Raw genomic sequence first — 14,467 nt, forward strand, 5'->3', positions numbered from 1 at the left:
ATTCTCCCACGAGACACAAGGAAGGGACCTGTCTCACATGTACTTAACGGAATAACTGACTCTTGGGACATTTGTATGTTTGAATGCATATGGTTTCCAGATCCGTAACAATATACAAATATATATATATATATATATATATATATATATATATATATATATATATATATATATATATATTTATATATTTCACAGACGAGTTCCCTGACAAGGAACTTCAATGCACGAGGAGGCCATTTGGCCCAGTAAAGCCTGCGTAATGGTTGCCAACTTATGGCTCTTTGTCCGTGCTCTGTTCTTTCTAAATTCCGAGCAGCAAGCAAGGAAGTAGAAATTACTATTTTTAAGTCTTTGGTGTGACTCATGATGATGCTATTCAATTGTTTGTTTTAAATCAATGAAAACTTCAACTCGATTTGAAAACAATGCCCTTTGTTTGATGATAAAATTTTTCCATGGAACCTAAACCACCCCCCCCCCCCCACACACTATTTACATCAATTCTTTCACTTGAAGTCGTTTCAGTTAATGTCACACTTTTTGAGAACATAACTACAATGTTAAGCAAGCACCAACTGTACACACACACACACACACACACACACACACACACACACACACACACACACACACACACACACACACACACACACACACACACACACACACACACACACACACACACACACACACACACACATGATAGAAGGTCATGGGAGAGTGCAGTGATGGAGGGCAACAAGGCAAAGTAGTGACAGTGAGGTGATACAGGTGAACACAAGCAAGGGGATGAACAGGAAAGAGGAGAGAGAGAGAGAAGGAAACAAGGGAACACAGTAACCTGCAAACGAGAAGGTTGAGTTAGGTCGGGTTATTGAGGGTAAAATGATGATGTAACGGTGTGGAATTGAAATACGAGCGATGGCATTAAACTTTCACCGCAATGAGTATTCGTTTAGGTTTGCATCTTACAGTGTCCTGGTCATTCACCTGCTTGTTGGGACGTCTCACTGATCCTGGAGGGAGGGTACCTTATAATGGTCACAAATTGCATCCTTCAGCACAAAAGGTCATTCGAAATGGCAACACGGAGGCCCGCTTCGCCATAGGAGTGTGTCTGAACGTTTTGGTGTAATGTATATATGCCAAAACATGGAAAATACGCCACGTCATTAATAAAAATAAACAGCCGTGAGCCGCGAGAATGGTATTTTGTGGCTAAATTAGTAACTGCGAGTGTGCACCAACTGCCAGAGGCTTAGCGGTACGGTGACAGGAGAGGTTCTACACCATGACACCATGGTGGTGGTACCTTACATCGCTAAAACGGGCTCGCGACACAGATTGGAGTCTGCGCAGAACAGTTACTCAAGTCGCATATTAACAAGGCCCGGGGAGTGCAGATCTCGTGATATTCTGACATTACACAGCATGAAGACCAGTAAGATGGAATGGAGCATTAGATGAGTGGTGAAAGATTTGCTGGATATTGCTGCATTAAATTTGTGGGAATTGAGCCTCAAACCGCCAATATCAATGCACTGCATAAAAAAGGTGCAAAAAATGGTCCCCCCCCCCCATGTGTAGACCTATCAGCTTACTTCCAATCATAAGCAAGGTCATGGAATTCATCATCGCAGTTGACATAAGATCAGTCCTTTTCTCAGATTATCAATTTTGTTTGGAGAGGATGCACGTTTCTACCTTGGACAACATGCTGCTACTACTCTCCCAAAAATGGATGGAGGCCTTCAATACCAGACATGAGATCAGGGCTGTCTCTCTTGACATACCTCATGCTTTTGATATAGTCTGGCATCTTACCTTGCTCTCCAAAATGTCTGCCTGTAGAATCCAAGGCCAACTCCACACATGACTTACTGACTTCCCTCTCCTCCTCCTCCATAGCCAACAGGTGGCTCTCAATGGAATCCTTTCATCTCCTCTCCCTGTCACAACTGGAGTGCCCCAATACAGTGAGCTGGGCCCAGTCATTTTCCTGATCTACATCAATGATCTCTCTGACTCTCTGGTAAATCCCCTTTATCTATTTGCTGATGACTCCACCCTTTGTCATGACATTCCTCATCCTTCAGACAGGTAGGCTGCAGCCTCTTTCACCTCTTCAGACCTTGAAAAAAAACTCACAAGATGGTCAAACACTTGGAATATGTCTTTCAATCCTGACAAATCTCACACTCTCACTTTCTCTCTCCGAAAGGACCGTCTGGCGACCACCCCCCCCCCCCCACCCACATCTACTGTTTTTTTTTTTTAAACAATCCTTTTGAGGAAGTACAGTCATTTAAACTCCTGAATCTCAGGATCAGCCATGATCCTTCTTGGGCAAACCACATATCTAAGTTGGCCTCCCAAGAAAGCTGCCGACTGGGCATCCACCATCGAACAAAATCCTTCCTTGGCACACCTATCCCCCACAAAGCCTTCATCCACAGCTTGATGGAGTACTGCTCTCCCTTCTGGGCTGGCTCCCTTACCTCACATCTTTCTCAGCTTGATGTCGTGCAAGCCAAGGCCTTCAAGGTCATTGGAATCTCCCATGCTGAAGCTGAGTCTACGGGTCTATCACTTTGCCATAGCAGCCAAGTCTGTGGTCTCTCTGTCTTCTATCGCCTCCTTTATGGTCTCAAACCTTCTGCTCTTTCCGTGTTTTGTCCCCCCCAGGTTTCTGCAGGGCTCACATGGCCCACCATTAACCCTCTCCTGGTGAAACTACCTAAATCCAGGATCCCTGCTCACTTCCATTCATTTGCTCCTCAATTTTCCCACCTGTGGAATCAACTTGCACATCCTCTTCCATCTCATTCCTCCCTCAAAGTCTTCAAGACAGCTGTTCACAACCACCTCAGATCATCCCCAATCCAAAACCTTGATCTTTTCTACCCTTGTTAACCCCACCCAAATCCCTCCTCCTTCCAACTTTCCAGTTTTCCCTCCTTGGAGGTTCCTTCTGTATTCATTTTGTCCACCTAATGCACCCTCTGTGTCCATCTTGTCCACCCCTATGCCTGCATGTTTTGCGTTTCGATTTTGTCTGTTATGTCCTGATCTGTCCACCGTACTAGCTCTTCCACGAGTTTCAGCTATATATACACAAAAAGAAGAACAAAATAAAAAAAACCGAAATCATTTACCATAGCTAGGCCATGCTATCCACCCAAAGATCAGGGAGACTGGCCTTGATGGGCTATTGCACACCTGACAAGAGTGGAATGTGGGTCGAGCTTATTCGGACCATGGTTCGTGGAAAAGAATAATAATTCACGTGTAAAAAAAAAAAAAAAGTGTTTAAATACCTGAGTGCTAGTTAATGATTTGGCTGTGAATGTTTGACACTTGAAAGCTTTTAGTGCCTGTGTGGTGAGACGGATGGTTTGCTCGATCAGGCCTGATGCCAAATGCAGAGATGGTACACAAGGTGGCCTCGGGTCATTTCCTGCCTGGAGATATTTTCTTGGAATACAAGAACTCAAAATGTACTTTAATTCACATTTACAAGTTTGCTCGCCAAAGGAAGGCTTTGCTGAATGTCAAATCACCGGGTTGTGATGCATTTGATAACACCGTGTGGGCTGGTTCGATCGCCTCGAGGTATGCGCCTCGCCTCTGAGCTTTCTAGCCTGGGTTCTAATTTCAGCCCAGCTATAAACTCTCATCATCATGGTGGGTGATGCATTGATGTGTGCACCCTCCGTGTCCATTGGATAGACATTAAGCCAGAGGAGCTGTCTGCCAGCAACGGTCGTTTGTGTATGTTTAAAAATCCCACGGCGTCTTTCGTGAAGGGTAGTCGAGCTATCGCCGACACCCTGAACAAATTCTAAATTCCTGTCACCCTCAGTCAATTATCAGGCCTGGTCAGCCGGTTTGCGAAATACTTGGGCCAAAAACCTTCTGGGGTCGGCCACGGAAGAAGCCGCAAATCATTGAGGGCCGTTAAAATCACAGTCTACCATACTGTGTACACACCTTCTCCACTGTGGAAGAGTTCAGAAACTGCAAAGGGGTCAGGCTGCGTGTGCACAGTATCATAGCTGCAAAATGGGGAAACCTGGCATGGTGATAAAACATGCTCGAGAAAGATAACAGGAAATGCTATATGGAGCACAGTCCAGGCAGCTTTGTATAAGGGCCAGACGGGGAGAATGTAGACCCACGCCAGGAATGACGAGATTTCATCCCATCCACCCTTCCCACTTCCTGCACCCCCTAACCTCCCACATTCTCAGCATCACGCACGTCATAATAAGTCAGCCGATAATTGGCCAAATAACGTCTCTCTTGAGGCCTTTAATCTGTTTTGACTTCAGTTGCTGTCTGTGCATCGCTGGGTTTTAATATCTGGTGCGGGCTGCAGGCCAAAAATCATTTGTCTTTACGTCTGGATAACAATCAAGCAGCCCCTTTCATGATCTTCAAAACTCGTTTCAATGTACGAAACATGGAGGGGATGTTGGGTCCGCAAGCGTCGGAAGAAAAAGAAAGTCTGTCTCGCACACAAACGTGGTTTTGTTCGGGCGATTCCAATTTGACATGGACGGACAATCATCGAAACGTCAACAGGCTTGATGTTTTCATTGAGCAAATCTGTTTTTTTTTTTTTCATGACCATTCGCTGTTCTACCCATTCAGTTGTCTTATTTTCCACCATCTTGATTTTCATCATGTACGTTATTAAAGCAGGAAACGTTTTATTATGGGAATCAAGGCTTAACGAAGTCGAGGCTCGAGAAAGAGGGAGTACACTGAACGGATCAGGACGCACGACACGTACAGAAGGAAACTCCAAAGAAAGAAAACTAGAAAATTGGAAGGAGGAGGGTTTTGGATTGGGTTAACGAGGGTTAAAAAAAACATCATGGTTTTGGATTGGGAACGACGTGAGATGGTGGTGAACAGCTGTCTTGAAGACCTGGAGGGAAGAATGAGATTGAATAAAAAAGTTGCCCTCAAAAAGTACAAATCCTGTTATATTGTGACGGTCGCGTGGCTTCATGGACGGTTACGCCGCCTGCGGCTATGGAACAAAGGTATCTCCACATCCGCCGGGTTATTTTGGAGCGAATCGGCGTTTCAGAACGCACAACAGTGGCGAATCCGCCGAGAAGCTTGGCCGAGTTATCCATTCAGGGATCCGGTTTTAAAGGGCTTCAGCGCGAAGCCAGTCTGCCCATTTAACGGGTTAATATACCGATTCTCGAAGCACTATGGAGACTGCTCCCGATGATGCCCACACAATGTTTCATCGGGACAGGGATTTTATTAACCTTTGAACCCTAGGAGCCACTTTACCAACCGCTATTCAAACGTTCATGTACCCGAGCGGCCGGATTTTATTTATTTTTTTGATTTTTTTTCCAGGGAGCTCAGGGTGGGGGAAGGCAAAAGTCCAAGGAGCTCAGGGTTCAAATGGTTCAGGGGAGAAAAGGGGTAAGAAGAAGAACACGCCCGCAAAGCGGTGATCAGACAGTATCCAATAATAATAACAATAATAATAATTAATAAATAAATCCTACGTGCCCTTGGAACTACGTCTGCTAAACATGTACCCGGCCTTGTCTACCACCCATGGTGACCTTTAGCCCACTTTGCCATCACACTCACGGGCCATGCTGACTGGCTGCTTGGAGCGAAAAATTACACACAGAGCCAGATGTCCGAAAGGGAATGTTTAAGATTGTAAGGAGGGAGGAGGGGGGGGTGTGGGATGGGGGTGAGGGGGAGGCCAAGCTTACAGACATTGGGGCGGGGGGGGGGAGACGAGACCTTTCCAAACACGTGCTCGATGCACTATCATCTACAAGACTTACACCATACTTATTCTAACATGTACTATGAAATAACTATTCTCATCTCACCGACATTTTACCCCATAGACCAGATCCGTAACAATAGTGTTGCCTTTTGTGAAGAAAATTTCAAATCGAATTGCAAAGTAATCTCATCGATAATTATTTGCCCTCCCGCAAGCCACTGTCAAAATGACCAATCATCAACTTTGTGGAATTAGACCAAAGCCATTTGTCTGATTGGGAAGGTCTTCTGCCTGCAGGTTATTCAGATTGCAAACCTGTATCAGGGTGTGACCACACCAGTAATTGGTGTGTGTGTGTGTGTGTGTGTGTGTGTGCATACACGTACCCCTTCCATTCCCTCCCGTTATTCTAATCTTTTCCTGAACTCTCTTCTCTTCAATCCCCATTCCTCTCTCCCCACTCATTCTTTCCCTTTTCTTGATTTAAGTTCTATCATTACAAGCCTCCCCCCACACCTCCTACTATTGTGTGCACATAAATAAATAGATGTTCAGAATTATCTGTTTCATGGCTTAAGCAGTTTTGATGACGGCTAACAAAGGATTCTTACCTCTTGTTTCGCAATTGACCTGATCTAGATTTTGTCGAATGTGGAGTAGAATTTGTTGCATCTCTTACAGATTACTTGTCAGAGGTTGACTTTTCCACAGCTCCCGATCCGTGGTTCCCAGACGTATTGGATGGCGTTCAAGTCATGACCCTGTGGTGCCCAGGGCAGAAGCTGCAGCACATTCCTCTTCCATGCAGAGGTGGTCACGGACACAAGGCAAGTGGCAGCATCTTCCGGCAATAAGTGTGTTCTTTACTGCAAAACGCCTTGCTGGTATGCAAGGAAGCTTCTTAATAGTATACCAAGAAGGAATTTTGCAGTACGGAACACATTTACTGCAGAAAGATGGTGCCGCGTACCATACGTTCAGAACCACCTCTGCGAGGAAGAGATGGAGCGGGCTACAGATCCTTTCCTGGTACCACAGATTGCCGAATTCAACGCCATCGATCAACTCGGGGAACACGGATCGTGAGCTGCGGAAAAAAGTCGACCTCTGGCAAGCAATACACAAGAGCCGCAACAAAATCTACTCCACATTCGACAAAATCTGGATCAGGCTGCCGCGCAGAATATCATTGGATTTGATGCCTTCACAGGTTCAAGTGTTGCATGATGGATGCCAAGGGACATGCGACCGGAAACTCGTACACACATGCGTTCCATTTGATTGTGTTCGCATCACAGATTGTTAAAATCGTTTGATTCCAATTGGGGGTGTTTCTGAAAGGGGATTGTATGTAAGTAAGTATTTTTCTTTTGTAAAATAATTATCAGTGTTTATTTCCTATTTAGATAAGAACCTAGACGTTACAAGCATTTCCCTCCCTTCCTCTTGTACTGTACGCCTCCCTCCCACTCCCACCCCCAGCTCTGTATTTATACTTGTCCTGACAAGTGATCTCCTTCAACTGGAGCTTCTAAGACACTGGATTATGGCATCCATTACCTTATCCAGATCATTGATAAGTAGTTAATATTTCCTGCAAACTTTCCTCGTTTAGGAAGGAAGAAACACGATTGCCGAGCTGATGTGGGGGTCAATCGTTAACGTCCTCCGCTCTTTTCCTTCACGCAGGTGCGCACACTTTTTGTCAGCGGTCTTCCCATGGACATCAAGCCCAGAGAACTGTACTTGCTCTTCAGGCCTTTTAAGGTGTGCGCGCTTTGTGAGGAGACACGGATAGAAAAGCGTGCACGTGGAGTTCCTGCTTCCAGGAGCCGCGCACACAGAGTGCTCTCAGGAGAGACGAGATTCTTTCGAAATGATTGCCATGTTTTTGTTTGTTTACATTAAAAAAAAAATTTTTAACCGACGCAGTAATACAAGTATAATGTTGGGGGTATAAGTACCACAGCAGTAAAAGCAATTGTAAAAATTGCCATTGTAGTAATACTAATGCATTTTGTGCGTCTGCATTTTTTTCAGGGCTATGAGGGCTCGTTGATAAAACTAACGACCAAACAGGTTGGTGTAATCACATTGCGCATTACTGAATCTGGGGTGATACCTCCACCTTCTGAAAGTTTGATTATACAACTTAAAAATGCTCTCAGGAATTGACAACAGCCAAAAAAAAAAAAAAAAATGCCAATGCTTCAATGTACAATTATGGCTCAGAACTTACCTGCAGTACACCTTCCCATTTATTTATTCTCACCTGCTCAAAATCATCACAAACTAAAATACGCAATTTGGTGTCTGTCTGTCTGACCGCGATACATTCGGTTGTTACTTATCCAATCTCAACCAATCTTTCCAGAGGGACTCAGGGTCACACGATGGAGGTTGTAGAGACTTAATCCCCCCCCCCTCATTCCCAAAGGGTTTACCACCTTGAACAAACTCCATGTTAAAGTGTATAAATAGCTTACCATGCCATTTCGTGGGGCACCCCTACCTGAAGGAAAATTATGATCCATCCAGCCATCGATTGGGACCATACTCTGTGCAGAGCGTTGGTGCTGTCTAAGCAGTCTCCTTGGCTATTGGGCACAATTCTGGACGGCTCGCCACTCCGACACAGGATAAAATTATGATAACCACAAACTATTCAGTCCATTCTGTCCAATATTGGATTACCTTTTTAAACAGTTGCTGCTGTTGTTTAACACAAAACTGAAAGAAATATGGAGGAAACACAACGTCTTTGAGGCATTCTACGACATCTGTGGCATTGCCCACAGACTAACGGATCTAAGCTGTCTCGACTTGCTAAGCCTCGAGGTAGGCCGCATCACTGACAGGAATAGAAGGGGAGAGAGAGAGAGAGAGAGAGAGGAGGTGGAAGGGGAAAGAATGAGGTGGAGGAGGAAAGAGAGTGGTGGGGTGGGGGAGCGAAGATGGAGGGAGAGTGAGGAGGTGTGAGGAAGGGAAAGCAGCATGAGGTGAAAAGAAGAGAAGGCAGACGTGCGGCGGAGCATCAATTTCCATTCATAGTCTCATCAAAAATGATTCTGCATAGAATAACAGTGAAGATGTAAACAAAGTAATGTCTGAAATCCATTTTCTACTGGTCATACAATAAACACGGTCTGGAGACAAACACCGCCCAGACATGTCTGGGGAAAAAAACTCCCATCTGGAGATAAACACCGCCCGGACACATCGGAGATAAGCACCTCCTGGACACGTCCGGAGATAAACACCGCCCGGACACGTCGGAGATAAACACCTCCCGGACACGTCCAGAGACAAACACTGCCCGGACATAGTCACCGTCCGGACATGTATGGAGATAACCACTGTCCGGATACGTTCAGAGAGAGAGAGAGAGAGAGAGAGAGAGAGAGAGAGAGAGAGAGAGAGAGAGAGAGAGAGAGAGAGAGAGAGAGAGAGAGAGAGAGAGAGAGAGAGAGAGAGAGAGAGATATAGATATACTGCACTGTATTCGGAGGGGATAGAATGAGGATGGGACAAAGGGAGAGGGAGAGGTAGGGGTAGTGAAATTAACAGAGAGAATATGTTATGCTTTATGAAACACACACAAACACACGATATATATTAGTGCATGGCCAATATCGGCAATTTTTTGGTAATCGGCTGATTGGAGTCAGTGTGATTACCGACTACAGTCTGCACTGCATACAACCCAAAAACCTTGAGTAGATTTCACCGTTGTTTTGGGGGAATTTAAATAAACAAATTAAAAAAAAAAAAACTTTGTGTGAAAACGTTTCAAAGAGATGTGCTGACAATCGTCATGTGACGGGTGGAAAAAATTTGGCTCTGAAATTTAGAAAACACGTTCATACGGCAAATGGCTCAGAAATCGGGTGTTAACAAATATATTTTGATTTGAAACTCACAAAGAGAAACATATAACGATTGTAAATCACACCCAGTTCATATAAAATAACCAATTGCTTCAGAAGCAGTCACGAGGGTGAAGGATAACGTGGTGGCACGGACGCTGCTGAGGTTAAAAGTTAAAACCTCCACCACCCGTCATCATAATCATCATCATCATCATCATCATAAGATAACGGATGAAGCTTCGCCACCACGGCGCCCGTAAACAAGTATGCAGGCATGAACACGTGCCCACGGAGAGTCCTTTTACAGATCCAAATCTACCGATATGTACCTTTACCTTGTAGCAACTACCGACTGTACATCTCGATCGGGACACGAACTGTCCCGCGATCGACGACAGGGTGCTCGGCAAGTGGCTTAAGCACTCAAGCAAGCTGATTGGTAATGGTAAAAAAAAACTAAACCGCCGATTTCTTAACATTTTCAGATTTCACTTCAGATTTCGAGTTATTTAGTCCACGTGATCCGATCCTCGAAACAAATTATATTTCTATTATTTACTTGAATTAGTCTGTGAGAGTAGATCGTAGAAAATTGCATCATAAAATGCATGAAATCACTCCAAGCTCCAAATTTGAAACCTGTAACACTCACAAAAGTGATGTATCCAGCGATTCATAGGTATGTAGATCAGGCATTCGATGATATCAATGAGGAAAGTGAAAAAAAAAAATTTTTTGAGCGCTTTATCATTAGTAAACCATTGTGGCCTGTTCCAACTCAAGGCATTGTTGAGCAGGCCAAACAAAATGGCAAATTAAGTCCCCGGCGAGGTAACCGAGAAGCCTTAAGATCCTATCAAGAGCGAGGTGTCCGAGGATGTGCCTGATAAAGCACTCACCGGTCGTTGGTGAACGTGAAAGATCCCACAATGTCTTTTGCAAACAGTAGGGGAGTTATCGCCAACACCTCGAACAGATTATAAAACATTTCGTCAAACATCAGGCTGGGCCAGCTGGTCCGTGAAAGACTTGGGGCAAAAACACCCCCCCCACCCCCACAACCCCCTGGCTAACTCCACAGGATGGGAATCATTGGTAACTAGTAGTAATGCCCGGTGTTGCCCGGGCTTTCTTGCAAATTTCCTGAATAGCTGTTAGGGGTTAGCGGTTAGGGTTAGGGGTTAGGGTTGCAGTTAGGGTTAGGGTTAGTGGTTAGGGTTAGGGTTAGCTGTTAGGGTTAGGGTTAGTGTTAGGGTAGCTCACCCTAACCCAAACCCTAACCCTAACAGCTTGGCGTAGCGGAGGTAAACAGCGCCCGGGGCAAAGTGGAAATTTGCGTCCCCCGTAGGCCTTAAACTTGAGTGGATTTGAATGGAAAATCCCATAAGATATATCGATTTATCGATTTTTTTCGAATATCGGAAGTGTTATGGAAAAAATTTATAGCCAATGACCTAAGTTGGACCAAAAGCCATAATCATACCGAATTTGAATGGAATCCGTTGGAGTTTGTGAAAATGCATCAAAACGAATTTTGAGGGGCCTCTTAAGGAAGACAATAATATCATTAGTATATGTGCCAAATCTTCTTTCATTTCATGCAGTAACAAAAATCCGATGGTGGAACAAAGAAAGGGGCGTGCCGAAATATTAATATAGATGTTAAAGAAGAGGAGAAAGTTTATTTCACATTGACTGTTATAAACTTAAACGATCTCCTCAATGGTTCAGGTCAAGATCAATTCTTACCTTGAAGTTTTCAAATATGGCCCAGCTTGAAAGTTTACGACGTTGCGTTCACAGTGACATTTTGATATGCAACTGATTTTGGTCAAATTTTTTTTTTTAAAACAAACTGCACAATAACTTTTCTTTCCCTGAAACCACATTCTGCTACAATTATACAAGGGCTATTGAGGAAAGTTTATCACAAAAAGTTCCCCGATTAAAGCGCAGTTTCCAATTGTAGACTCAACAAGCCCCGTGGTGACGTACAACATCTTGAGTTGTGGAATTTAAAATTGCGTCTGCTTTGCACAAAGTTCAGTTTGAAGAGGCACAGGATGACACTTGACGGGAAGCCAAAAAAGCATCTTGTACAAACCCCTCTGAAACGCGTCGTGAACACGAACCATTACTTTAAGCTATTCCTGAAGAGCACTGCGTAGCTGCGTGCTCATTGTGCGCAAAGTTTGATCCATTCACCGTGGACCTTTGCTGTATGCTGGGATTTTAAACGGCTTTTGATGAATATGTTAATGAAAGTACCCGACGAGTTTTGAGAAGTTTGCAGCCGTATAAGGAATCACAATACATCAACACCCACATTCAGTTTGTACGTCTGTATCAAACCTTTCAATCATGTTCACGGGGGAGTAAAACGATTTTTCAGAGGATATGTATTCAGAATACTGCCTAGGATCCAATAATCTTAAGTTATTATCTTGCTACTGTTGTTCTGCACGATTCTGAACACAATGCTGTTTTCATTTTGTTTTAAAGATTTGCAGGGACAGTGCTTGTCGAAATTCCTATCCCACTGCTGACACCAATTAGCCAATAAGACGACGAAGAAAGTACAGTAGGAGTGGTGGTGGATGGGGTGGGGGGAACAAGTAGGGAGGATCTACATAAGACGGACAACAGACACGATGGTGGTGCCAGCATGGTGTTGTCGAAGCATGACGTACGGCACAGCGGCATTGAAAATGTCCTTGGAGACGGATAATGAAGCCAAAGGAACGAGTACACATAACTGCTAGATCGTCAGAAAATGCTTATAATGATACTTCACAACAACGAGTGTTATCGCCTCCACTATGGTGTTAATTGGACATAGTCAAATCGCAGAGCCAATGTGCCAAACACCTAATATAGGGCACAATGTAATGCTGAGCTATCTTGGTTTAGTACCATTGATCACTGATGGAGATAGTCAAAAGCTAAAAGATAGAAAAGTTATTCTGTTGTAATCCAGCAATACCAATGGAAGACCCCTTCTGAAACGGGTCGTTTATTAGAATTGGTGGTGCCATGTGCGTCGTGTCATCGGTCACTATTGCGAGGAGAAAAAGCCATTGGTGGCACGATTGCCAAGAAGTGAAAAGACAACTGAATGGTTGACGTTATTGAGGGAAACACGAATTCAGAACCGTGGGTTTGGCATCTCATATACCCTGCACTCACTTGCGGACGAGAAAAAGAAATCGCACGACACGCTTGAAACGAGATAAGGAATTTTGAAGTACTAACAGGGTTAAATTCCTAACCTTTTGGTTTGGTGTGTGGGTGTGTACCACCTGCCTCGTTGGGACACTTTTTCAGCTCGTTTACCTTTCAAAGTTACTGGCTCTGTAGTCTCATGAAACTCCTCGAGTGTGTCTTGGTAAGTGCACAACAACTTGTGCCGTGCGCAGGGTGATGTTTTGAAGATCGGTTTCCTTTGTAAATTCAAATATGAATAGGATTTGGTGAGTTCGTGCAATGCCGTTTCCATGCGATTTCTTAACAAACTTAGAAGGGCTCTCGATCCGGATTCGGATCTTCATCAAAATCGAATTAGTTCGTTCTTGTCACACACCAAACCTGCCCACCAAATTTCATCTGAATCCGTCCGCAACTTTTTGACATATCCTGCACACAGAGACAGACAGACAGACAGACAGACAGACAGACACAAACAGACAGAGAGGAGTATGATATATATGATTGATTTTTCTACGATCATCATTTTACAACAAGGCCATAAACAATTACTGTTCACGCGTCACTTGATCTGCCGGTTCATGTGCAATGATGTGGACATAAAACATCCAGGAGGGTATCTTTCCGACACGTCATCGACCTTTGGGCCAGTAACGTCACCACATTGTAAACCGATTTGTAATTCGTGTAAAGTGGGATGTGGATGTTAAAAAGTTGATCCTAAAGTTGTGTAATTGATAAACTGGAAAAAGATAAGTCGGTGGGTCACCAAGGCGACGCATGTGGTTTGATGCATTCGCAATCAGATTGTTATCGCTTGCCGAGCCGAGCCAGTCATCCCCGATCAACAGCTTCGTTGGAGTTCCTGCTTGAGTACTTAAGCCAATTGGCGAGCTTAAGACCTACAAGCTTAATACCTCCACCACCGAAGGTGAAGGAGGTGATGTTTTCACCTCTCTCTGTCTGTTTGTTTACGTGCAGGACTATCTCAAAATGTTGTGGGCGGATTTGGATGAAATTTTGTGGACAGGTTCGGTCCAAACTGACAAGCGGTGCGTGACAAGCACAAACTGATTATATTTTGGTGAAGATCCGGATCTGGATCTGGATCAGACTACTCTAATTTTTTTTCAGTGATTCTTCGCCATTGAGAGATTGGGCCAAAAACTATAGATAGCATGATATTTCAAAAAGTTATTGGGCCCGATATGTTCTCGTGGATCAGGCATTACGTGGCGGAGGTATGCGCCCTACTGAGTGCCCTTCTAGTTGGTAACAGAACACAACCCTGGTGGACTATTGTTTCTCCTTTTGTGAGTTTTATACATCCACTTCTTTCCATGTCATTTCAACAGGTTTATAGTGTTGTAAACTTTCAGACTAATTAGTAAGGGCCAATATGTTCGTGTATAGTAAAGAAAAGCTTTGTGGGGGAAGGGATTGGGGACTTAGGAAAGGGGAGAGGGAGGGAGAAGAGTTGGCCTGTTTATCGTGCTCCTATATGAACCATTGGCTCATGATCAAGGGAACCAATGGTAAATCCCATAAACAACACATATATTCAATGTCGACTTCTCGGAATATGGGATGAGATATACGAGGAAGAGTACACGTCCCC

At 44.2% G+C, this 14,467-nt stretch overlaps 1 protein-coding gene across 8 annotated transcripts in view; it reads left to right on the top strand.

The window, feature by feature from the left end:
• The window catches only part of LOC147020983 (RNA-binding protein with multiple splicing 2-like), an 85,882-nt gene that overhangs the window by 27,867 nt on the left and 43,548 nt on the right, over positions 1-14,467 (top strand). For 7 of the 8 annotated variants that reach the window (XM_085890757.1, XM_085890758.1, XM_085890756.1 and 4 more), the window contains exons 2-3: positions 7,466-7,543; positions 7,817-7,855. In XM_085890757.1, the coding sequence (XP_085746883.1) occupies positions 7,466-7,543; positions 7,817-7,855 (117 nt within the window). Of the gene's footprint in view, positions 1-7,240; positions 7,357-7,465; positions 7,544-7,816; positions 7,856-14,467 lie in introns of those variants that run through there. The other variant, XM_085890759.1, reaches the window with a different exon arrangement.

Source organism: Eptatretus burgeri, chromosome 8 (genome assembly GCF_056783735.1).
Source record: "Eptatretus burgeri isolate ZD-2024b chromosome 8, Ebu_testis_v1, whole genome shotgun sequence".
In the NCBI taxonomy this organism is placed as follows: domain Eukaryota; kingdom Metazoa; phylum Chordata; class Myxini; order Myxiniformes; family Myxinidae; genus Eptatretus; species Eptatretus burgeri.